This window comes from Zalophus californianus, chromosome 1 (genome assembly GCF_009762305.2).
Source record: "Zalophus californianus isolate mZalCal1 chromosome 1, mZalCal1.pri.v2, whole genome shotgun sequence".
Lineage (NCBI taxonomy): Eukaryota > Metazoa > Chordata > Mammalia > Carnivora > Otariidae > Zalophus > Zalophus californianus.
This window is the reverse complement of record NC_045595.1, coordinates 62,360,695-62,387,490: the sequence shown is the minus strand read 5'-3', so window position 1 is coordinate 62,387,490 and position 26,796 is coordinate 62,360,695. Positions and strand designations below refer to the sequence as shown.

Below are 26,796 nucleotides of genomic sequence, written 5' to 3'. Positions count from 1 at the left end.
TGCTCAGATGCGCCCCTAGTTGTGACCTGAGAACTGGGGTGGCCTTTAACCGCCCACCACCACCATGTTCCTTTTCAGACTCGTTGGGTACTGACAGGTAACTGGGCTGGGGAGCAGCAGGTAACCAGTTTCCAGGTTGCGGGGAAGGGGAGGCTGTGCTGAGGGTCAACTGGCAGGTGACCTGACCTCATTTCCCCCACCCCCAAATCTGCCTCAGGTAATAGAAATCTCCTGGCCAGCGACCCTGAGCTGGTTCTCCTCCTGGGGCGGGCTGAGAGGTGTGGTTGGGGCTGTTGGAGCCCAGGTCTTACCTGGCTTCTAAGGTTTACCAAGGGCCTGGGAGGATTAAGATCAGTAATCAGCCATAGATCCCCTTTGTAGTAATAGGGTTTGCCCTTTGATGAACATTTGGCCTTTTTTTTTTAAGATTTTATTATTTATTTGTCAGAGAGAGAGAGAGACAGAGAGAGCACAAGCAGGGGGAGCAGCAGACAGAGGGAGAAGCAGGCCTCCTGCTGAGCAAGGAGCCTGATGCTGGGCTTGATCCCAGGATCCTGGGATCATGACCTGAGCCCAAGTCAGACTGACTGAGCCACCCAGGCGCCCCCCCCCATTTTGGCCTCTTCTTGACTTCACATGATGCATTTGTTCATAATTAGAAAATAATGCATATTTGGTTCTTCTGAGTTTGAGAAATTGTGCATTAGCCTATATAAGGTCCCCTTTGCACCCCTTGGGTGCAAAGAGAAAATTGGCTGGTGTCTCCTCACTTGATTGGAAGGAAGAATGGTTAGGATTAAGCTCCAAGAAGGAGCTATAGCAGCATTCTTGGAAGAAAAAGAAGACTGATTTTGAGGTAGAAGAAAACCATCAGGAACTCAAAAGATAACAAGGAAACGGGAGTTGACCACCTCATAGAATGTTTCTAAGGGCTACCTATGAGATAACACCTGACAACCACTAACCTGTTCTTTTTTTTTTTTTTTTAAGATTTTATTTATTTATTTGATAGAGAGAGACACCGTGAGAGAGGGAGCACAAGCAGGGGGAGCGGGAGAGGGAGAAGCAGGCTTCCCGCGGAGCAGGGAGCTTGATGTGGGGCTGATCCTAGGATCCTGGGATCATGACCTGAGCCAAAGGCAGACGTTTAATGACTGAGCCACCCAGGCGCCCCAACACTAACCTGTTCTTAGTCTCTGTAATTTTGTCATTTCGAGCATGTTATAAAAATGGAACCCTACAGTTTGTAACCTTTTGAGACCCACGTTTTTCATTTGGTATAATTACTTTGCAGTCCAGCCAAATTCTTGCATGTATCAATACTTGTTTTCAGGAGAGGTTGGGGTTCTTTGTGGACCCATGGTATATCCTGAAGTGATGTGGGTTGACTCTTCTTAGCCAGATCTGAGGGGAAGAAAAGATCACTCAGGCACTGAGTATTAATCTAGACTCCATCACTTAGCAGCTTTATGATGTTGGCATGGCTGCTAATCTGTGTGTATCTGTTTCCCTATCAACATAATGAAAGATGATGAAACAACCTACCTCACCGAGTTATTGTGAGAATTGAAACAGACAGTAGATATATGCTCAGTAGAATGTTTATCACAAAGTAAACACTCAGTAGTTCATCTATAAGGATTCTGTTTTTGTCCGTGTTATTCATGTCAATGTGAGAACAAGATTGATTAGATTATGGCTTTTCATATTTGAAAAGGATACTGATGGCCAGCAGTAACTTCAGCCTCTCAATTACCATTATTATGCTCTGCCACACTAAACTTTTTACCATCTTCAAACAAGATGTCCGTCCTTGGGGGCGCCTGGGTGGCTCAATCCATGAAGCGTCTGCCTTTGGCTCAGGTTGTGATCTCCAGGTCCTGGGATTGAGCCCCAAGTCCGGCTCCCTCCCTCATGGAGTCGGCTTCTCCCTCTCCCCCTCCCCCTCCTTGTGCTCTCTCTTTCTCTCTCTCAAATGAATAAATAAAATCTTAATAAAAAAAGATGTCTGTCCTTTCTCCACTCCTTGCTTCTGGCCCCACAGTTTTCTTTACCTTGGGAACTAGTCTTTAGCTCATGCATTCTTCATTTGAGCAATATAGCTAGCAAATATCAGCTTTCTCAGAAGCCTTTGTTCATTCCAACAAACAGTTACTTTTCTACTGTAGAACAAAATTCTATCCAACTCTATTTCAAATACTGTATTATCATATCTTTATCTCCCCCACTGATCTATGATCTTTTACCCTGAGATAATTAATATTCATCTTTAAATCCCCATTGTCCAGCACACTGCCCATCATATAGGAGATGCTCAGTATAAGTTATGCTCAGTCTAAATTGTTGAATCAATGAATGAATATTAATTCTTATGAAGGAGAATTGGTCACACCTTGAATTTCTAGGAAAAGATTTATATTTGAAAGTATATGCATATTTTAAATTGGCAAATTGCCCTATAACAATATCATAATTTCTTTGTGGCTCTGTGATATTCCATCAAGTCATTATAGTTTAATTATATAGTATCACTTTGTAGAGCTTTATGGTGTGTTTTGTTTCATTACATATGTAAGAATTTTCATTTATTCATAATTTTCAGAAACATTTTTTTAAAAGATTTTGTATTTTTAAGTTTTATACCCAACATGGGACTTGAATTTAGAACCCCAAGATCAAGAGTTGCATGCTCTTCCAACAGAACCAGCCAGGTGCCTTAGAAACATAATTTTAGTAACTAAATATAGTTGTTGTTCCTCAGTTTAAATGTTTCACTATTTGGGGATTTCATTTGTTTTCTCTCTTTTGGCATACCACATAAAACTGCAGTGATCATCTGTACATAAAATCGTTTCTGTCTTTGGATTGTTTTCTTTTGTTTCTTTTCCTTTTTTTTTTTAAGATTTTTTATTTATTACAGCGCGCATGAGATAAAGCATGAGGGGGGCAGGGGAGGGCAGAGGGAGAGGGAGAAGCAGGCTCCCCCATTGAGCAGGAGCCCGATGCAGGGCTTGATCCCAGGACCCTGGGGTCATGACCTGAGCTGAAGGTGGACGCTTAACTGAGCCACCCAAGTGCCCCCCCCCTTTTTTTTAAGATTCATTTTCAAGAGAGAGTGATGGGGGCAGGGCAGAAGAGGGGCAGAGGGAGAGGAGAGAGAGTATCTCAGCCGACTCCCTGCTGACCACGGAGGCTGTCACAGGGCTCAGTCTCCTGAGCCAGAGATCATGACCTGAGCCGAAATCAAGAGTCGGACACTTAACCGTCTTAGTTACCCAGGTGCCCCTGGATTGTTTTCTAAGAAAAGATAACTGGAAATGGGATTACTGGATCATTTTAGGACATTTGATACATAGCATTAGCATGATTTTATTACCGTTTAAAATATGGTGAATATGATAGGCTAAGTGGTATCTCAGATCACTTTTTACATTTTCCACTGGATATAATATTGAAATTATTCCGTCATGATTTATTACTAATTGCATTTCCTCTTCTGTGAGTTATCTTTTTTCATTTTGCCCAATATTGAAGTCTTAGTGTTTTTCTTATACCTTTATATATAAACCATTTATATTGTAAAGATACTCACTTAACATACAATCTTGAGATTCTGTATGTATAATGCTGTTCTATGGGCTGAATGTATAGTATTTAGCAATCAGGCAAAATTTTTTGGACTCATTTAGCTAATTTCAAAAGTATGAGAAAATAAGTAAGAAAATAGAATAGTATTTAAATATTAAGAAATGTGAAGAAGAAAAAGAAAAGCAGAGTGGAGATTGAGAGAACATATAAGGGGGTTGAAATTTTAAAAATGGGAAAGTAATTTTTTGGTAAAAACTTGAAGCAAATGAGACAGTTTACTGTACATATCTGAAAGACAAGTATTTGAAGCAGGAAACAGCAAATGCAAAAGACCTGAGGTAGCAACATGCTTGGCATCTTTGAAGCAAAGGTAGACCAGAGAGAGAAAGGGGAGATAGTGGGAAATGAAGTTAGAATATTAAGGGTAGATCATGTAGTCAAAATAGGGGTGCTGACTTTTGTGCATATTTAACAGTTTCATTTAGATATAATTCACATACTACTAAATTCACCTTTTTAAAATGTACAATTCTGTGGTTTCTTATATATTGAAAGAGTTGTGCAATGATTATCACATTTTATTTTATTTTTTTTAGTTTAAGGAGTAGAATTTAGTGGTTCAACACTTACATACAGCACCCAGTGCTCATCACAAGTGCCCTCTTTAATATCCATTAACCCATCCCCCACCCACCTCCCCCCATTATTACAATTTTAGAAACATTGTCATCACCCCCAGAAGAAACCCCATACCCTATTAGCAGTCACTCACTATTCTCTCACTCTTTTCTGCCCCAATCCTATGTAACCATTCATCTTTCTGCCTTATAGATTTGCCTCTTCTGGATATATATTATATATATATATATATATATATATATATATGGAATAATATCTGTTTTTTTTGTGACTGGCTTTTTTCACTTACCATGTTTTAAAGGCTCATCCATGATGTAACTGTACTAGTATTTTATTCCTTTTTATAGTTGAATAATATTCCATGGTATGGATATACTACATTTTAATCTATTCATCATTTGATAGGCATTTAGATTGTTTACCCCTTTTTGGCTATTATGAATAATGTTTCTATGAACCTTCATGTGCAAGTTTTTATATGGATATATGTTTTTATTTCTTTTGGATGTATACCTAGGAGTGGAATTGCTGGGTCATATGGTAACTCATTTTAACTGGGGAATTGCCAAACTGTTTTCCAAAGTGGCAACACCATTTTTCATTCCCACTAGTAATATATGAGGGTTCCAATCTCATCAATCCTTGCCAACACTTCTTACTATTTGTTTTTTTGTTTATAACCATCCTAGAGGATGTGAAGTTGTAAATCATTGGAGTTTTGATTTACATTTCCCTGATGGTTAATGATGTTGACCGTCTTTTCATGTGCTTATTAGCTGTCTGTAACTCATCTTTGGAGAAATGTGTATTAGCTCCTTTCTCCAATACTATATTTGGTTATTTGTCTTCCTACTGAGTCATAAGCATTTTTATATATTCTGGATACAAGTCCCATATCAGATAGATGAATTACAAATATTTTTTTTCCATTCTGTGGCTTCTCTTTTTACTTTTATGGTGGTATCCTTTTTAAAAAATTTTTAATTAAGTAATCTCTACACCCCATGTGGGGCTCAAACTCAAGACACCAAGAATAAGAGTCGCATGCTCCTCCAACTGAGCCAGCCAGGTGTCTCTCACCATACACTTTATAGAGAGAGAAAAGGTAAAATTATTTAGCTTAATAGTATTACAAAAAATACCGGACAGCTTGAAAGAATGTTGGAGCCCGTTAGGGATCCTAGAACCATACTTTGGGAACCACTATGCTATATATATACACACACAAATTTTTGATCCAACTCAATATCAGTATTTAGTTTTCATATATGACTTTGAGTTTATTTTATTTATTTATTTTCAGAAGTAGAATTTTGTGATTCATCAGTTGTATATATCACCCAGTGCTCATTACATCAAGTGCCCTCCTTTATTTTTAAAGAGAGAGAAAGCACATGTGCACACACACACACAAGCGGAGGCGGAGGGGCAGAGGGAGAGGAGAGAGAGAATCTTAAGCAGTCTCCACGCCTAACACAGAGCCCAACGTGGGGCTCAGTCTCACAACCCTGAGATGGTGACCTGAGCTGAAATCAAGAGTTGGATGCTTAACTGACTAAGCCCCCTGGGCATCCCAACTTTCAGTTTATTTTAAATGAGTACATTCTATCTATTTTTAACTTTTTAATTCTGAACTCTGTAATGACAGGGCTACACATGCATATAATCAATCAGGCTGTGGCCCTTAAAATAACTGCCAAAATGAAGCATTACATTTTAGTTTGGGGGCAAGAACAGTAATAAAGATCTACAATATGATGTAACAGCTGGGGTAATATCTTTATCATGAAATTAATTATGTGAATTTTTCTAGGTTTTAGGTTACAGTAAGATTTTCTCCCCAAATATTCCAAGCTCTATCATAATAAACTATGACTGCTAAACCATAAGGTGTGTGGGTGTGTTGGTGATCATCTTGATATTGTTGGTGATCATATGTAAGAATTCTGAAACTTAGATCTCAATTTCATGAGAAGGAATATATTTTCATATATAAATTTTCCACACATCTAAGAATGATAATATTCTTTGGACCCTCCAAATTCATTTTGGAACTCTGAATCTAAATGTTAGATATATGGTGGAGGGTTGGGAGGGATGGGGTGGCTGGGTGATAGACAGTGGGGAGGGTATGTGCTATGGTGAGCGCTATGAATTGTGCAAGACTGTTGAATCACAGATCTGTACCTCTGAAACAAATAATGCAATATATGTTAAAAAAAAAAAGAAGAAGATAGCAGGAGGGGAAGAATGAAGGGAGTAAATCGGAGGGGAGACGAACCATGAGAGATGATGGACTCTGAAAAACAAACTGAGGGTTCTAGAGGGGAGGGGGGGTGGGGGGATGGGTTAGCCTGGTGATGGGTATTAAAGAGGGCACATTCTGCGTGGAGCACTGGGTGTTATGCACAAACAAGGAAGCATGGAACACTACCTCAAAAACTAATGATGTAATGTATGGTGATTAACATAACAATAAAAAATTTTAAAGGAAAAAAAATAAACAGGTATTTAACATCAAAAAAAGTTAGATATAAAATAAGATTGAACTAAAAACTGCTTACATTACTTACATTACAACTGCTTACATTACAACCCATGAGAGGTCCTAGTATGCAGATGAGGATGTAACAGTGAGTATGGAGTGAGAGTCAATTCTGGAGGCAATAGAAGTGCCAAACAGAAATTCTTAGAGAAGCTGAAAGAAGCTAAAGCATTTAAAACATACTAAATGGGTGAGTTTTTTTTTTTTAATTTTATTTTATCATGTTAATCACCATACATTACATCATTAGTTTTTGATGTAGTGTTCCATGATTCATTGTTTGTATATAACACCCAGTGCTCCATTCAATACGTGCCCTCTACCCATCACCAGGTTAACCCATGCCCCCACCCCCCTCCCCTCTAGAACCCTCAGTTTGTTTCTCAGAGTCCATAGTCTCTCATGGTTCATCTCTCCCTCCAATTCCCCCCCTTCTAAATGGGTGAGTTTTAATAGTATAATTCTAATATGGTTATTCCCTTATTTGCAAAACTTAGTTGATTATCAGATTTGCCCATGAAGTGGAAAATGCATTTCTTTGTTTCATGATTCTATTTTTATTTTTAAATTTTTTAGAGAGGAGAGAGAGGTGGGGGAGGGGCAGAAGGAGAGGGGGAGAGAGAATCCCAAGCAAACTCCACGCCCAGCGCTGAGCCTGATGCAGGGCTTGATCTCACAACCCTGAGATCATGACCTGAGCCGAAATCAAGAGTTGGACACTTAACTGACTCAGCCACCCAGGCGCCCCTGTTTCATGATTCTAAAATCAGTTTTGTATGTTAAAATATGCTTAATGTAGCTTGACTGACACTTTTGACCAAATTGGTTCCACTTCTCAATTATATGCAGGAGTGATTCTTTCCAGCAGTCAGTAACTGATTACAGCCCCTCTTCATTTCCTCCTTCAATAAACCAAGTTCAATTCAAATACATCTTAGAACTGCTAACACCGTGCTCTTGTCTCATAAAGTAAAATGAGCCCAGGTTCAAAAACATATGAAGGAGCCAGGGCTTTTATGATCAAGACGTATCGTTGTACCTTGGATAACTCTTATTACATTTGCTTATTATTAGTTCAGGCCATTGTGTAGGTGTGAGTATCACCCATGTAATAATTTTTGTACCCAAAAGTATATTTATACAGGCACACACACACATAAGCTAACACACACACACACATTTTTGCTTGATAATATCTTCACTATCATATTGTGTTAATATATAAAGTTTAAATATTTTCAGAAAAGAGTGAAAGTTAATGTTTTCTACATAACTTTTTTTAAAGATTTTATTTTTTTAAAGTAATTTCTACACCCAACATGGGCTCAAAACTACAACCCCAAGATCAAAAGTCATGTGCTGTACCAACTGAGCCAGCCAGGCACCCCTCTACATTCTGTTTTAAAGTATCTTTGATAATGTATGAAAGATGTTTTTTGATTAAAAATGCATTTTGTTTTATATTAGGTATCAATTCTTATCTTGAAATCTTCTTAAATGTTATGGCACAAGAGAACCACGGTGGCCACGTGGATGTAAGGTAAATGCTCAGGCCGTTCCTATTTCACCTGCCTCTCCACATTGACCTCTGGCACTCAGGGAGGCTTAGTACATCCCAACCCTGAGCCCTGTGGGGCTAACACTGGAGCAGATTCTGGGCCTGAGTGTTGATGTGGGAGTGTCAGGGAAGTGGCAGGGCTGGAGGAGGCTGGGGGAGAGTGAGGAAGGGATATCTATTTCTCAGGGATGGGAGAGATAGTGTTTGACACCTGGGAGCAGTGAGGAGGGAGTAACCCTAAAGGAATATGGCCCAGGGTTTCTCCCACTGCTTCCCAGTAGTCTCATTTTCCTTTGTTGCAAGCCTGGGGTTTGCACTTTGAGGCCCCATTATTTGGGTCATTGTGGTGCCATTATTTTCTGACAGTTTTTTTGTTTGTTTTTCTTTTTCCCCTAGACCAAAAAAAAAAGATGGCAGCGACAGAGCATGGTGCCCCTCAGCAGCCTGTTTCCCAGTCTCCACAGCCACGTCCTGCCTCCCCAGGTCCTCACCTAAGGATTCTCAGGGCTGCAGGAATGATTTTTTCCCCTCTTCCTTCCTCATGGTAACTCATCCTGTCAACTTCTCCAAGGCCATGGTAACTGTGTCTCTGTTACTCTCTTTCACTTACCGTCCCCCTCATATGTAAAATGAGACATTAACATTGTTTATACTTTAAAAATATACAAACCTGTGTTTATATATTTTGTGTCTACAATTGTGTATAACAAAGAAGGGATAGAACATTGAGTTCAGGAGGAAGAACCTCAGCCAGGACTGACTGAAAGGTAGAAGAAGGGAATTGGTTATTCTGGAGACAGGATTTGGTGGTTTGTGTGTGTGTTGGTTGCGTGGGGTGGGAGGTGGTACAGAGAATATGCCCTGAAGAATGGTTTAATTTTTTATTTTTAAATTAAAAAAAATTTTTTTGAGTGCAGTGGAGGTGAAGAGGGAGAGAAAAAGAATCTTAAGCAGGCTCCATACCCAAGGTGAAGCCCGATACAGGGCTTGATGTGGGGCTCGATCCCACAACCCTGAAATCATGACCTGAGCCCAAACCAAGAGTTGGGCACTCTAACTGACTGAGCCACCCAGGCACCTCCAACCCTGAAGAATTGTACTCTTGGGTGATGAAGTATCTCTTGGGGGCATTTGGAGGTGATAGCTCTCCTCTGGGTTTTAACCTATTAGCAGTATCTCTAGTTATATTGTTATGTTAGTGTCTTTGGGGGGAGGGTGGTTGATTTCACACATGGGGTTTCACACATAAGGTTTCTGGGGAGTAGGACATTATTGGAGATTTTTTAAATAATAAAAAACATATTTAGTCTGTCTCTGGAACAGTCAGTGAAGTTCATTTCTGGATACTTTATTCTGTTTCTATTTTCTATCCTTGTACCAGTACCACCAATAAGATTGTTTTTTCTGTTGTTGAGTTGTAGTAGTACTTTATATGTTTGGATATTACTTCTTATCAGATGTATAACTTGCAAATAGCTTCTCCCATTCTGTAGATTGCTTTTTCCCTCTGTTGATTGTGTCCTTTAATGCACAGAAGTTTTATATTTTGGTATAGTCCTTTAATCTATTTTTATTTTTGTTACCTGTATCTTTGGTGTCATCTTTAAGAAATCACTGTCAAATCCATTGTCATGAAGCCTTTCCACTATGTTTTCTTGTATGAATTTTATAGTTTTAGCTTTTATATTTAGGTCTTTGACCTATTTTGAGTCAATTTTTGTATATGGTGAAGCTAAGGATCCAGCTTTATTCTTCTGCACCAGGATATCCAGTTTTCCTAGAAACCATTTGTTGAAAAGACTTGTCCTTTCCTTATTGAATGATCTTGCACCCCTTTTTGAAAATTATTTGACTATATATGTGAGGATTTATTTCTGGGCTCTCTATTCTAGTTCATTGGTCTATATGTCTGCCTTTATGCCGGTATCACACTGTTTTGATTACTGTAGCTTTATAATAAGTTTTAAAATCAGGAAGTGTGAGACCTCCAACTTTGTTCTTCTTTTTCAAGATTGACCATTTCAGGGTTCCTTAGATTCCATATGAATTTTAGGATGGGGGATTTTTAAAAATTATTAATTATCCATCTATCTATTTACTTATTAGAGGAGGGAGGGGCAGAGAGAGAGAGAATCTTAAGCGGGCTTCACACCCAGCACAGAGTGTGATGCAGGGCTTGATCTCACAATCCTGAGATCATGACCTGAGCTGAAATCAAGAGTCGGACGCTTAACGGACTGAGCCACCCAGGTGCCCCAGGATGGTTTTTTTTTTTCTATTTCTGCAAAATACACTTTTGGATTTTTGATAGGGATAACATTAAATGTGTAGATTGATTGGGTAATTCAATATCTTATTATTTAGTCTTTCAATCCATGAACATGGGATGCTTTCCATTTATTTGTGTCTTCTTTAATTACTTTCAGTAACATTTTATAGTTTTTAGAATACAAGTCTTTGACCTGCTAGATTAAGTTTATTCTCAGTATTTTATTCTTCCTGATGTTATTGTAAATGGAAGTTTTCTTAAATTTTTTAGATTATTCATAGTTAGTATGTAGAAATGCAACTGATTTTTGTGTATTGACTTTGTATCCTGCAACTTTGTTGAATTCATTATATCTTCTATTTAAAAATCTTGTCTTTTTCTACCAGCTCTGATAGAACTGGTGCTGGTGGGCATTTCTAGTCATGGTCCTGATTTTGAAAGGAATGGCTTTTGCTATTTACAGTTAAACATTGTTTTTCAGAGATTTTCTATGCAGATACCTTTATCGATTTTAAAAAGGTCCCTTCTGTTCTTAATGTCCTATGGTGTGTTTTTTTTCCCCCCAAATCATGAATATTGTTCTACTTATTCAACACTCTTTCTATGTCAGTGGCTTTTCTCTTTTATTTTGTTAGTGTGGTGATTTGCATTAATATATTCTACAATAGCAAACCAACTTTGCATTTCTGAAATGAACTAATTTGGCCAGTTTTAGTGTTTGGTTTGTTAGTATTTTATATAGCATATTTGCATCAATATATTCATGAGTGAAATTGAATAATTTTTATTTTTTCATACAGTTTGTTTATATTAACTTCATAAAATGAGTTTAGGAGTATTCTTTTTTTGTAATTCTGGGGAAAAAAGATGTATGAGATTAGAACTATATGTATATTGCAGGTTTGGTAGGATTTTCCTGTAAGTCCATCTGTCCTGAATTTTTTTTACTTTGTTTTTGTGCAAAGCATTTAAAGTACTGATTCAATTTTTAAAAAGATTATAAGTCAGATTTTGTATTATTTTTGAGTCAATTTAGGCAAATACGCTTTCTAGTAATTGATCCATTTTATCTAAGTTTTCAAATTCATTGTGATGCAATCATTCATAATGTTTCTTATCTTTTTTTAAAAAGATTGTATTTACTTATGTGACACAGAGTGAGAGAGTACAAGCAAGGGGAGCGGCAGGCAGAGGGAGAGGGAGAAGCAGGCTCCCTGATGTGAGGCTCAATCCCAGGACACGATGTGAGATCATGATGTGAGCTGAAGGCAGACGCTTAACCCACTGAACCACCCAGGTGCCCTTCTTATCCTTCTTTTTAAATTTTTATTCAATTAATTTATTTTAGAGAGAGAGAGTGAGTAGCAGTAGGAGTAGAGGGAGAGGGAAGGGCAGAGGGAGAAAGAGAATCTTAAGCAGACTCTGCACTGAGCACTGAGCCTGACGCAGGTCTCGATCCCAGGACCCTGGGATCAGGACCTGAGCTGGAATCAAGAGTTGGCTGCTCAACCCACTGAGCCACCCAGGTGCTCCTGTTTCTTATCTTTCAAATCTCTGCTCTGTATTTATAACTCCCTTTATGTTCCAAGATTGTTTCCTTTTTTTTCCCTTTACCTATCTTCCTAGAGATTTGTCAGTTTTGTGTTTTCAGATACTGTAATGGGTCTATTTTACTGTCAAATTTTGTTTTTAGTTTCTGCTTATATTTATCATTTATTTCCTTATACCATTTTTGAGTTTATTCTACAATTCCTTTTCTACTGTTTCTTTTTCTAGTTGAACAGTTCTCATCCTTTCTTCTCTTCTGATATAAACATTTAAGGGCTAAATTACCCTCTCAGGACCACATCAGCTGCCTACCACAATTTTGAATAAGTGATAGTTTATTATCATTTAGTTACAAGTGTTTTCTATTTTCCATTATGATATTTTCTTTGTCCAGGTTACATGAAAATGTGTTTTCTAATTTTAAATGTACAGGGAGTTTTATTTATCTCTTTAAAAATCAATTTCTAATTTAATTGTTTGCAATTTTCTATTTCCTTACCAAAGTTTTGTCTGTGTATTCAAACCTCCCCTGTAAAATGGCTTATTTGTTTAAGTGTTTTCTTGATCCAATTTTGAGGCCCTGGCTAGAGGCCGATCAGTTCCCCTTTTTGAACAGTCACTTCCTTATCAGCATCTCTGCTCTGGGGCTACTGTCTACCAGACCTAATCACCCTGGGACCAGATACCAGGGAGCTAGGGACAGTTCCTGTGCCCCAAGACCTCAAATTATCCAAATTAGCAACCAACAGAGAACCCATGAAAACTAACTAACCTCTCCCTGCTTGTCAAACATAAGCTGCCCCCTCTAGCTCCAGCTTGCTGTTGCTTGGTCCCTGGATACGATGCCCTGGGTAGCCCTGCCTGGCAGCCTTCTCTCATTTTAAATGAAAGTAAACAGGTCTGAACTCCAGATCTTTGATGCTTTTTTTTTTTAAGATTTTATTTATTTATCAGAGAGAGAGAGAGAGAATGAGTGGGAAGTGGAGGGGCAGAGGGAGAGGAAGAGGGAGAAGAAGCAGACTCCCCGCTGAGCAGGGAGCCCAGACATGGGGCTCCATCCCAGGACCCGAAATCATGACCTGAGCCGGTCAGATACTTAACTGAGCCACCCAGGTGCCCCAAAATCTTTGATGCTTTACTACCACTGCTCTGCAGCTGAGTCCCATGGAGCTCCTCCTGAAGGCGTTGGGAGTGGCTTCCAGGGCCACACAGGCTGGTTCCCGTGGGTTGGTGTGGCATGCGTGGCCTGGGGAATATACTTTAGCGTTTTTGGTGTTGATATAAGGTTTGGTACACCAGAGGGCGCTGTAGGCTTATGTTACGGCTTTCCTTCCTGTTGGCCGCCCTGGCTGGGCAGCACACCACCTTGCCTCGGGGAGGGTTTGCCCTGAGTGCATTTTGCTGGTCTGCTTGCTCCTCTCTGGTCTGGTTTGAGTTTCTCAGCCCAGTGGAAGATAGTGTCTGAAAATGTCAGAGTGTATGTGTTAGGCCCGACTGCGTCTCAGGCTGTGCTGCCCTGAGCATACCCTGTCCCCCTCTAGGTTCTATTTCCCCATCTATGAAATAGACATTAGTAAATATGTGACCTTTTTTGGGGGGCGGGGAGTATTGTTTAGTTTTGAAACCCCTACTGAAGGGAGAACCTATTTAGTGTTTCTCCAGGACAGTTAACGTTATGACTTTGCAAACCTGAAGACTGATTTTCTCCAGGGCAATAACCATTGCAACTTGGAAACCTGAAATGTGCTCTTCACTTTAACACTAACTCAGAAGTGGAATGTGGCCCACTGAGTCTGCATCCAGGTATCTCCCAGATTCCTCGCTGTGGCTACCGACCACCTGCCAAGCCCAGCTACTTCATGAGAGAAAGCTAGTACTGTGCATGTTGTCGATGCTACTGATTTTCAACACTAGTGATCTTGTGGAGCGCCTGTCTATATCGGGCACCAACATTAGCTCACTGGTCCTCTCAACGTCCTCATGCAGTAGCACCCCTTTTGCAGATGAGAAGACTGAGGTTCACATAGCTGTGAAGTGGTGTCACTGGGATCCAAAGCCAGACGGAGCAGGCCTCAAAGCCGGTGCTGTCAACCAACATAGATGCTGGAACTCATGTTCTATGTACTCCCTCACTCGGACTCAGGGATGCTTCTCATGCAGGCAGCTTCAGTCGAGGGAGCATTAACTGCCTTTCAAGGGACTTCTCCAGACCCACAATGACCAATGATAACACATGATCATTGGGGCCTCTGGCTATCACATGTTCTAGAACCCTAACACCCAAACACTCTCCCCCAAGGCCAGGTCCATGGAGGCTTAGGCACTGTGCTCAGATGGGCTGGACCAGGGCTTTCCCAGCTCCCAGCTGTGCCCCCAGCTCTCTAACTTGTCCCTCAAGGCCTGGTATTCCATGATAGAAGCTTCCTCAAGCTCCGCATTTCTAAAAATAGGGAGTTTTTTTTTTTTTTTACTGCTCCGGTCAACGAAAGGGAAACTTTATTGAAGCCTAGGGGCTTGGGCAGGAGGCCGCCCTCTGGTCAAATGGGCCCTGTTTGGCCTTTTCGGGGCACAGTTTGTTGGTGTGGCCGCACTTCTCATGGCAGGTGACCAAGTGGGGGTGCAGGGAGCATTATGGCAGATCATCTTGTCGCCGTTGTATTTCTGGGCCAGCTTACGGAGGGGAGGCTCAATGAGGCCACCTCGCAGGTGAAGAACCAAGGGCAGGGTTCACTCTTTCTGGATATTGTAGTCCAGCCATTGGCTTGCAAAAATAGATGCTGCTGGTCAGGCAGGATGCCCTTCTTGTCTTGGATTTTGGCTTTCCGTTCTTGATGATGTCACTGGGCTCGACCTGAAGGGTGATGGTCTTGCCCATCGGGGTCTTCACGAGGATCTGCATCTCTGCTTCTGCTGCAAGGCTGCCTTCACCAAACCTTACCTGGCCACTCCACAGAAGAGAAAGAGGGTGGCAGAACCTAAAAATATGTTAATTCTATAAATTACTCTGTATAATGGGCATAGATTCACTGGCCAAATATGTTAGGGACTTTTTTATTCTATATCTGCTTCCAGAGTTCACAGTGATATTGGCATTGGAAAGCCCCAAGACTGCTGCAGTCTGGAGCGGTGTTTAACCTGAACCCAAGCCCAGAGTTCCCCATACTGATTTGACCGCAGATCTTCATTTCTTTTTCTCAGGGTATCTGTGAATCTGGTTCCCCAGCTACATGCTGGGGATGACTGCCCCAGCTCAGGTCTCTCAGCCTCAGCTCTGTTGACATTCTGGGCAGGAGCACTCTTTGTCATGGAGGGCTGTCCACTGCCTTGTAGGATTTTAGCAGCATTCCTGGCCTCTTCCTGTTAGAAGCCAAAAGCAGCTCCTCCCATCCCCAGAGAAAGTGTCTTCAGATTTCATCCATGAGCCCTGGGGCCAAAGAGCCCCTGGGGACCCACCACTCTAACTCATGCCTTCTTACTAAAGGCAGCATTGCCCTCAAGGAGGCAAAAATTGGTTTTGGGGGGTGAACAAAAACCCCTCCTCTTTTTATGTATAAAGCGCTGATATACACATACCACATCATAAACAGTGTTAAGATTTCATGGGGAGGTGATTTAAGAAAAAAAAATAACTGAAAAGACTCTTTGAGAGAGGTAATAATGAGCAAAGGGTGATAAACGTGGCTCTGGCTCAGTTTTTTAGTTCCTTTTCATGCAAACTCCTTAGGGAAAATGCCCTTTGTGGCTCTTTTAAGCCGAACCGAAGAGCTAAGCAACTGTGGACAGTAGAGGGAAGACATCTGGAAGCTGCAGAAGCTGAGGAGGCAATAGACAGAAGACAGGACTGCCGGCCGCCCCTTGGCTGTGACCGCCACGTGAACTCAGAGGGACTCAGCCACAATCACCGTCAGTGGGAGCCCCACGATTTCCAGGGAGAGGGCTGTGGGGAGGGGTCTTCCTGTTGCAAAGGGGGCTTGAAGCTAGGTTGTTGGATGCCACGTTACACCCAGTTATTGAACGTGGTTGACTAAAGCCCTCCGATTCCCTCCTGGACACTCCGTGTTTCTCCCCTCTGGTTACCCTTTCTCCTGCATGTGTCTGGCCTCCTCTGGCCTCCTCAGATCCCACTTGTTGGAGGATATGGCACATCGTGGTTGCCCACCACCGCACGACCTCCGGAGGCAAACAACAGACAGCCCGCTGATCCAGAACATAAAGATCATTTCTACTGCAGGTAGCCGGCCAAAGGCAATTTTTTAAATTAGAAATCCAGCAAATAAATGTTTAAAAATCAAGAAGTTTCTCTTTTAAAAGAAAACTTACTTCATTTTCCTCTTTAATCTAGGAGAGAGCAAACCTTCCTAGCTTTCAGTTTGGGGAAATGAGTGACTCTTAGTCACTCGTTTTCTGCTTCTTACTTCTGTCAAAAAAACCCACTTGAACTCAGCATAGATGGGTGAGGGATAGAGCTGGTGCTCACAGGAAGCCACGTGCCCTTCAAAGGCACCTTTCTTAGCGCTGTGCTTCTCGAGCAAGCCTGGCACTGGCTCACGGACCTTCCTCAGAACCACTGTCAGAAAAGCAAGGTAAGTGGGGACGGGGCCATTCCCAGGGCCTCAGGCCACACACTGCTCTCTAGACACTGGACAGGTGTGTGGACTTTGGAAATGCTGTAAGCTGGCCCGCCACCCACCTAGTCCCAACACTCAGGCATCTCGAGCACTCTGGGGCTCCCAGCTGGCTCTTATCTTGGAGCTCACACACCATCTACTACTCACATCCTCCGAGCCCTCATCTGAGGGGCATTCGTAGATGCAGGGCTCTCTCCCTGTGCACCTCTGGCCCAAGTCCACATGCTCAGAATACACACATAATTTTTATCAAACATCCACATTTTTCTGTTTCTTGCTTCTATCAAGACTCCCAGGTCAAGAAAGCAAATAAGGCTGATTCCCACCATTTGCCAGCTGTGTTTCCTTTTTTTGTTCTCCTGATAATTTCCTAACTCCTCAGCTTCGTCTGTTCCTTAAGTTTTCACTGGCAAAATGGTGGAGAGAGACCAGGATTGCTATTTATTTAATTAGAATTGATAATCATTTTACAACATTGTTTCAGGGGCTCTGCGATGCCCCACGTCTTCAGTATCTGTTTGCAGGAGGAAACACAAATCTCTATCTTGCGAAACCAAATGTAGTTTGTCGTTTGAGTGTTTGGGCTTGTGGTGGTGAGGGTGGCAGGGGGGAGATGTGAATTACCAAACAGTGTTGTAATAAGGAACACAGGCATTAAGAAGGAAGCAAGAGGAAGTAGCCTTGAGTCACAAAGCCCTTCATCCCTGAATTGCTCTGATTCACACGTGAACATGTGAAGGTTTAAGAAGGTTTTAACTTTAAGAAGGTTTTAACCTCTTCACCTGCCCATTTAGATAGGAAATAAGGGCGGTTGGGAGATAGAGGGATTTCATTTCTGGCCGTGATGTGCCTTTTTGAGGTCTGTCAGCCTCATTCCCTCTGTGATAGGATTCCGTACACAGGACTGATTTTTGCAGGCAGTTTTGATGAAAGGACCAAAAAGTTCCCTCAAGTTACTATCCGAGTACTGCGAAATGATCTGAGTGCTGCTGCCTTCAGAAGGGCCTTAGCATCAGACTGGCCCAGAAGGAGCCTGGAAGGCCAGGCATGTTCCCATCTAAGATGGTGTTCTAGAATGAACAGGGGACCTGGCGGTGTGTGCCGGAGACAACTTGCACCAACTCAAGACTGCTAAGATTCAGGAATTTTGTGAGGTTGGTTGGTAGCTGGAATTTTGCTGTGGTGGAAATATCTGCACCACAGAAACCAGCAAACACCATAGATCAGAGCCCCCTACCACCCCATAAGCTCCTACCGGGACTTGGGGCCCAAAGAAAAGTTCTGCGTATAGCCGTGTGGCCTCATTTAACCTCTTGGAAGCTTTTATGAGTCATCTGCACCACGGTTCAGTATGCTTGTTTGGCTTAGAGTGCCCAATTTTTGTTGGGAGGGTGGTGGGGGAGAGGAGCATGGGGGTAGGATTAAATGCACAGTACCAGGGAGCATACTTTGAAATCTATGTGTCAAGGTTGCAGGAGGAATTAGAATTTTTATATAAAGGCAGATGACCAATCTTCTAGCCCAATGATTATCTAAGCAATTACTGAGTTCTGGGAGCTATAATCTGAAGGGGAAACATGCGTAGATTTTTCATCTTTTTGTTTTTTCTTTTGCTTTTATGTCACAAAGGTGGTTCTGGGTGTAGGACTGTTGGAAATCTCAACTGGCTTGCAAATGATTCAGTAACCGCAGACTACTGTTTAGAAATGCATCCTTGAAAACGCCTCCTCAAGAAGGAGGTTTTTCTGTCCCCAGTTACAAATGAGAGAACGGAAGCTCCCCTCAGAGGGATAGGAAAGGGGCAGGGCTGGAACGTGGAATCTGCTAAACTCCCAAGGGCAGGGTTCTTCTATTTGGCTGCACTGCCCTGTGGGGAATGGAGCCCTTCAACTTGGGAAAGTTGAGAAGGGTGTGTGATGATCCAGGGCAAAATATTAAGCAACTATGCTCTGTATTCAGCACCACTTTGATTTGGTTTTGTTCTTACAGAAATCTTGTTTGCTCTTCCCCTCATTAGCTTCTGGTTGGGCTCAGACCTGAGTCAAGGTGCTGGTAGATTTGAAAATGAACCCCACGGATATAGCAGACACCACCCTGGATGAAAGCATCTATAGCAATTACTATCTCTACGAAAACATCCCCAAGCCTTGCACCAAAGAAGGCATCAAGGCGTTTGGGGAGCTCTTCTTGCCCCCTCTCTACTCCCTGGTCTTTCTGTTTGGTCTCTTTGGAAATTCTGTGGTGGTTGTCGTCCTGTTCAAGTACAAGAGGCTCAAGTCCATGACGGATGTGTACCTGCTCAACCTTGCCATCTCGGACCTGCTCTTCGTGCTCTCCCTCCCTTTCTGGGGCTACTATGCTGCAGACCAGTGGGTTTTTGGACTAGGTCTCTGCAAGATTATTTCCTGGATGTACTTGGTGGGCTTTTACAGTGGCATCTTCTTCATCATGCTCATGAGCATCGACAGATACCTGGCGATTGTGCATGCGGTGTTTTCCTTGAGAGCGAGGACCCTGACTTATGGGGTTATCACCAGCTTGGCCACGTGGTCCGTGGCTGTCCTGGCCTCCCTTCCAGGCCTTTTATTCAGCACCTGTTATACTGAGCACAACCATACCTACTGCAAAACCGAGTACTCTCTCAACTCTACGAGGTGGAAGGTGCTGAGCTCCCTGGAGATCAACATTCTTGGACTGGTGGTTCCCTTGGGCACCATGCTGTTCTGCTACTCCATGATCATCAGGACATTGCAGCACTGCAAAAACGAGAAGAAGAGCAAAGCGGTGAGGATGGTCTTTGCTGTGGTGGCCCTCTTCCTGGGGTTCTGGGCACCTTACAATGTGGTGCTCTTCCTGGAGACACTGGTGGAACTGGAGGTCCTTCAGGACTGCACCTTTGAAAGGCACTTGGACTACGCCCTTCAGGCCACAGAGACCCTGGCTTTTGTCCACTGCTGCCTCAATCCAGTCATCTACTTTTTCCTAGGGGAGAAATTCCGCAAGTACATCGTACAGCTCTTCAAAACCTGCAGGGGGCCATTCATGCTCTGCCAATACTGCAGGGTCCTCCAACTCTACCCGCCAGACACTCCCAGCTCATCCTACACGCAGTCCACGGGGGATCACGATCTCCATGATGCTCTGTAGAAAATGAAGAGGCAAAAGATGGAGTCAAGCGTCCCGCGTCAAGAGCTTAAAATTGTATTATAGTAAGAGTTCCTGAGCAAGTGGCAGGAAGAAGACTTACATCCACAGCCGAGCGCGGGCTTTTCACCCCGCAGTCAGCTTTTCCTCTTGCCACAGGCAAGTTCAGTGCAGCAAGAGCTCAAGGGGGCTGCGGCAGCCCTCCTGTCTCCTGGCCTGCCCGCAGGGATGAGTAAACCGAAGGAGAGCGCTAAGCAGCATTTCAGTGAGGCTATCCATAATCCTGTAAGGGAAGGACCATTCATTCCCTTCTAACTCGAACTGATTGCGTTCTCCAGGAGGAACTGTGGAGGATTGACTGGTGCAATCAATTGCTACTCCTTGCTGCTCGCTGTGAAAAATGGGCCCTTTTAATGAACTTCTAGCTTTTGTGGAACAATACAGAAAACTTTGGCATGCCGTCCTAGGGCTTTTCTAATAATATATCTGAAGCATGGTGTATTCCCGGAAGCCGGGTGTACTCAGAAACAAATAGCGAAGTAATGAACCTGGATCTTGAGTCTTTCATTTTAAAGGATGATCTGTTAATGGAAGCCAAACTTTTGATGCTGATTACAAGTGTAAGGATGTGAAGGCATTAGCATTGTCTGATTTCCAAACGTGAAATACAAGGCATTAAAAGATCCAAACACATTTGTGGAGATTCAAACACACTTTCATATGCTTGTGAGAATGTTTTGTTTTTATTATAACAGATGAATATTCAAATTTCACAAATAATATGTAGGTGCAGATACATTTATTTAGGGTCTCTTATTCATGTACAGAGCCTTCAAAACTAAAAATAACAAGGTCTAATGAAGTATGACAATGCTTCCTTAATAAGTTTGAAGTACCTGCCATCAAGCAAGGCAAGAATAATCAACTAACAGTTATTACTGATGTGGCATAAACTGGACCGTCAAAAAATTATGAAGTTGTGAAAAATGTCATCCTGTCTTTTAAAATATTGGCCTCCTTTTTAACTGTTGGATGACTCAAAATTTCAGTCATTTCTTACAGGTCATAATCATTAATTGTTTGACACCATTAAAATAAATCTCTGTTCTTACAGCCTTAATTAATCAGAATTAAGTAGAGACTTTAATCAAGTCGGGAGAGACCTGTAATCCCTCTCCCCAAAAAACTTGTCTTGCAAACTATTAACTGAGTTATCTGTTTCAAATGCTTCTGTAAGTTTACACATTATTACATGCTCTACATTTATAAAGGATGCATTTCCAAAAAGTTGGTTTTCAGAGAAGTGATTTTAGAAGGGTAAGTGGGTGTTGCCTTTATAGACAAAAATAAACTTGTATATAGCCTCACAGAGCCTTTTTTTCCTGATCCTGTTCGTATTTGGTTTCCTTTTTTTTTAAATTTAATTTATTTATTTGTGAGAGATAGCATGAGCAGAGGGAGAGGGAGAAACAGATTCCCTGTGGAGCAGGGAGCTGGTCGTGGGACTTGATCTCACTACCCAGGATCACCACGGGGAGCCCAAGGCAAACGCTTAACAAACTGAGCCACCCAGGCGCCCTGTGTTCCGTTTCCTGATGGGCTGCGATACCAGCTGATGTGGCTGTGGCGCCCTGGGCTGGCAGCAGGAGGAACCAGAGGGCAACCTGTCAAGGCGGCCACGTGGGGTGGGGGGGGTGGCGCCATGGGCAGCAGTGGCCAGGAGGCTGGGGTGCCTGGCAGGGAGGGCTAGGCTGGGTTCACGGGCAGTTTCCCTAGAAAACCTCCCTTTGTGGGGCCCGCCCCGCCCGGCCTGCAAATCCTAGCTCTGCACTCCCGTGTGAGCCTGAACACATTACTTTCAGCCTCAGTTTCCCCTCATCTGTAACGTGGAATATATTCCAGGGTGATGGAAAGAAAGATGATTATTCCCTGATAGAGCTTGTAATGGTATTCATTTAATCACAGCAAGAGGGAAATTTTAGGGCCCCGAGAGACAGATGGGCTGAAGGGGTTTCACTGTCCCTTTGTCCCTCTGAGCACACAGCGGTAGACAGGGTGGGGTGCAGTCTGCCCGCTGCCATCCCTCGTCCTGAGGGGGGCGTCATCCATCACCTCAAGACCCTCAGGCCTTCCCTTGTCCCAAAGCTCAGGCGAATTCCCTCAGGATGGGGAATTTGGAAGCTCCAGTGACACCCCAACATGACCCTCTCAGAACACTGACAAGAAAGTTTCTTCCCATTCAGCACCAGAAACATGAAAAGCCAGCGCGATTTCTACACAAAGGTAGTACTGCAAAGGTGAGGTTAACTCTCCGTTCTGAGACGCTGGACCCATCCCTTCCTCGTGGCAATGTGCCCAGCTTCTGGGGAACACGGACTCAGTGCAGTTTGTTTAAGAACAACCGTCGTGGTGGTTACGCAACATGGTGAACGTACTACGTGCCGCTGAATTGCACGTTTTTAAATGATTAGTTTGATAGCCTGTGAAGTTTACCTCAACAAGAACGCTGGGCAATAGCCCTGTGTGTATCTGTCCCATAGTAGGCACTCAAATTCATGTCATCTTCTTTCTGGAAGAAGAAAAAAATACAGGGTGTTGGCAAATGGTCCTCAGACCCTTCGGGAGGTTTTCCTTGAGAAACTCTCTTCACAGTTTGGAACATTGGCTGCAATTAGTTCCAATTGGTTGAATGTCTGTTTTGTGCTAAGCAGGATGCCGGTTATGGGGAGACTAACAAGATAAAGGAGGAAGCTTGTGGAATTTACAACCTGCTAAAGGGAAAACACAAACACGAGATCAACTCGAATGCAAGCAGGACAGATAGGACAACAGAGCAACAAACACAATGCTTTGGGACTTCCGAGGAAGGAGAAATGAATTCAATTTCCAATTTCAGCATACAATAGCTTTTTTTTTAAGATTTTATTTATTTATTTATTTGAGAGAGAGAGAGAGAGAGAATGGGAGATAGAGAGCACGAGAGGGAAGAGGGTCAGAGGGAGAAGCAGACTCCCTGCCGAGCAGGGAGCCCGATGCGGGACTCGATCCCGGGACTCCAGGATCATGACCTGAGCCGAAGGCAGTCGCTTAACCAACTGAGCCACCTAGGCGCCCCAGCACACAATAGCTTTTAAAAAGACTGTGATTTTGATGAACGGAAAGGGGGAAGGACATTCGAGGCTGATGGAAAGGCAAGTGGTGTTAAGAGCATACTGTGTGGTCGGGGTGGAGGGGTGGGGGTGGGGTGCGGAGTGGTTTGGGTAGTTAAAAGAGAATATGTGGAGGGGTGGGCAGCAGCAAAATAAATACTTGCCCTCTTGCCTTAATTTGGGACAATTTTGACAGGCCCTTCCAATTCCAAGCGCCCCGCCCTGTACAATTAGCTGGGGCATCTGTTGCGGCCACACGCTAATGCAATTTTTCCTGTTGTTCCAGTCTTGCCTCCTTCACGCCCTCATAGGTATTCCCAGGACGACTCCCCATTCAATCTCCTGTATGCTAATCTCAGAGTCTCAGAGGCTGTTTTCAGGAACCCCAGTCTAAAACGAGGACTTCGGGATCACACAGGGGCAAGGGATCCCCTAATACAAATGGAAATTGATCCCTAGGTGTGGGGAAATGAAAAGGCATAATCTCTGCCCCGGGGATGTCCTTCATTCATTGCTGCCTGGCCATCAACCCCGTCTGACTCTTGGTTCCTACGCTTCCATTTGTCCATTGTACTTTTGCTCCCATAATTTGCCTGCCTCATTCCCAGAGGCATCTCTCTTTCCACTACTGTAGTGGTCATGGACCATTTCTACCTTTGCTTGTGCTATAGCCTCCGACATCCTATATTCTGTACCCATCGGTGACTTCCTGCACTCAAATGAACCAGACACAAGCTCCACCCATTTTTTGTGGTCACGATACTTTACTCCTTAAAAGCTTATAATGGCTCCAAATTCCCCTTTCAGAAAAACAGAAATCCACCAAGTGCTTTCATATACTGAAACTCAACTGAGCTTCATTGTAAAGTAGATAAGGTTGGGCTTACCCCAAGAAACTGAGGTTCAGGGGAAATAATATTCTAATCATGAATTAAACTAACTCCAACAGTAACCACTACCTAACTGCCTAGCAAAATGCCTAGCACAAAGCAGTTGTTCAATTATTTTCTAGTGAATGAGTGAATTTCCTTATCTTTTAATTAAGCCCTCTATACTGGCAATTCAAGTTTCTATTTCACTACACAAAGTTCAGCAGTCCTCTCTCCAAAATCCCCACTATGTTTCTAATAAAACTTTGTGTGACAGAGTTCAAAGATTGATTGAATTGCCTCCTAGTTCCAGAAATCAGTGGGTGTTCTTTGGGTCAAAAATTACTTCATTTAAACTTTTGCTATGAGCACAGTTGCAGAAGTCTGCATTTTCGCCTTCTCTAAGACCTATAAAATAACAGCAAGAAGAATGAATTAAAAAGCCCACAAACTCCATTTTTAAAAATTCTTTTTAAGTAGGCTCCACACCCAGGGTGGGGCTCGAACTCATGACCCTGAGATCAAGAGTCACATGTTCTACCGACTGAGCCAGCCAGGTGCCCCACAAATTCCATTTTCAGTGAAACTTGGAGAGAGATTTTTCAGACTTCAAAATATTTGTAAGGGCGACTAAAAGCAGCCACTCTCAGGCAAGAATTATGGGGGAGAAGGTGAAGAGAAGGGCAGTCCAAGGGGCGTCGGGACAGACTTCATACAGCCTGCAAACACCTGTTTCCTGAGGGAGGGGCGCACCATGAAGATCAGGAGCTGCTGACAACCCACAGCTAGTCACTGAGAAAAATAATACTATCATCAGGATAGGATAGAAGTGTAGGAATATACTATTTTATTACCATGACCCAATATATCGACCTCAGTTCAAAATGCTTCCTGGGGCACTCCAGAGGTAGTCCAGCTAAAAACGGAAGGAAAGAAAGCCTGCTCTCACTTCTACCAAACATCACACTGAATATGCCAGCTCCATGCTCTAAGAGAAAGAAACCAGTCATATAAAAAGTGGTAAAGGGGGAAATTTGACAAAATACCTGCACAGTACCTTTCAAAACTGAATGTCATCAAAAACAAGGGAAGTCTAAGAAATTGTCACAGGCAAGAGGAGCCTAAAGAGAGAAGACAACTAAATGAATTAGTTCTGGAACAGAAAAGGACATTAGCTAAAAACTAAGGAAATCTGAATAAAGTATGGGCATTAGTTAATAATAATGTATCAATATTGGTTCATTAAATATAACACAGGGAAATTGCATGTGGAGTGTATGGGAACTGTTTGTACTTTCTTCATGATTTTTTGTAAACTTAACACTGTTCTAAGATATAAAATGTATTTTTAAATTGGAAAAGAAAAGACAAAGTATCTCCAGTTGTAATGATAGTATTGAATAACTGGAAAACTCAAGAGAATCACCGGAAAGAACTATTATGAATAACAAGATAATTAAGTGAGTTAATAGGGGAAAATGCTAATACATAAAACTCAATTATATTTATATTTACAAATAACTACTAGTTAGAAGATGTGATGGAAAACCAGACCTGCATTTTGAAAGAGAATAGAAAAAAAAATCCTAATTAAGATACATATTATAGGGGCGCCTGGGTGGCTCAGTCGTTAAGCGTCTGCCTTCGGCTCAGGTCACGGTCCCAGGGTCTTGGGATCGAGTCCCACATCGGGCTCCCTGCTCGGAGGGAAGCCTGCTTCTCCCTCTCCCACTCCCCCTGCTTGTGTCCCCTCTCTCACTGTCTCTCTCTCTGTCAAATAAATAAACAAAATCTTAAAAAAAAGATACATATGATATATATGAAATATATAGGAAATAGATATAAATATATGAAAAACCCCCACTTTAAAGCACTATTGCTGAACACCAAAATGATGTGGATGAAAAGGCCTAGATGCTCTTTTGCAAGAAGACTCAATGTTATAAAAATGTCAGATCTTCCTAAATTAAATGATTAAATCCAACGTTATTCTTCAAGACACATCAGTGGTTCTTTAAAAAGAACTACATACACTGATTTAAAAGCTCTTGTGAAAAATGAACAAAAAATGAACACTCTGAAACGAAGAGCAATAAGGATGTCTATATTATAAATTACTATGTATATTAAATTAATTAGTTAATTAAAATAGTATGGCAATGGACCAGACAATTGAGTGGAACAGAATGGGAAATCTAGTATTAGATCAAAACATACATGGGAATTTAGCATATATTAAAGATGGCATTTTAAATCAAATGGGGGATACAATAAATTTCTTATTTAAGGAGTGAGCCAAATGGACTATCATCTGAGGAAAAAAATTAAGTTTGATTCTTACAGCACACCATACATAAACTTCAAAAATATATTTAAATGTAAAAGTTGGAACAATAAAAGTTCTAATAGAAAAAAACAGGAGAATTTCCTCATAATTTCAGCATGGGCAAGGCCTTTCTCAAATTCAGAAGCCTTAAAGAAAAGATTAATAAATTCAACTATGTGAATATAAAAATATGCATAACACAAACATCACCAAAAGAGAAATCAGAAGACAAATAACAAACTGGGGAAAATGTTTATATGCAATTGAACATTTTCTCTAATAACTAAGTGGCACACGTATGTTTATGCCATTATTCTCAGTACTTTTCTATATGGTTGAAATATTTAATAATAAAAAATTAATTACTGTGTATCCATACTACAGAATGTGATGCTATTAAAAAGAATGCTTTCCAGCTAGATACCTATTATCATGCAGAAATGTCCATGATGTATTAACAGCATTTTATTTTATTTTTTAAACTGAATTACTAATAGACACATTGTGTTATTGAAAGGTGACTTCATGTGGTT

At 41.9% G+C, this 26,796-nt stretch overlaps 1 protein-coding gene across 1 annotated transcript; it reads left to right on the top strand.

Annotated features, from left to right (window-relative positions):
• The first annotated feature begins 16,695 nt into the window (after window positions 1-16,695).
• Window positions 16,696-21,188, top strand: CCR4 (C-C motif chemokine receptor 4). The gene is made up of 2 exons (XM_027585853.1): window positions 16,696-16,730; window positions 18,793-21,188. Exon 2 carries the CDS (start codon window positions 18,840-18,842, stop codon window positions 19,920-19,922), a length of 1,083 nt encoding a protein of 360 aa, XP_027441654.1. The 5' UTR covers window positions 16,696-16,730; window positions 18,793-18,839; the 3' UTR covers window positions 19,923-21,188.
• Window positions 21,189-26,796: the final 5,608 nt, after the last annotated feature.

What these genes read in the sequence shown, in the direction of transcription:
- CCR4 (XM_027585853.1), top strand. Translation starts at nt 18,840, where the DNA reads ATGAACCCCACGGATATAGCAGACACCACCCTGGATGAAAGCATCTAT.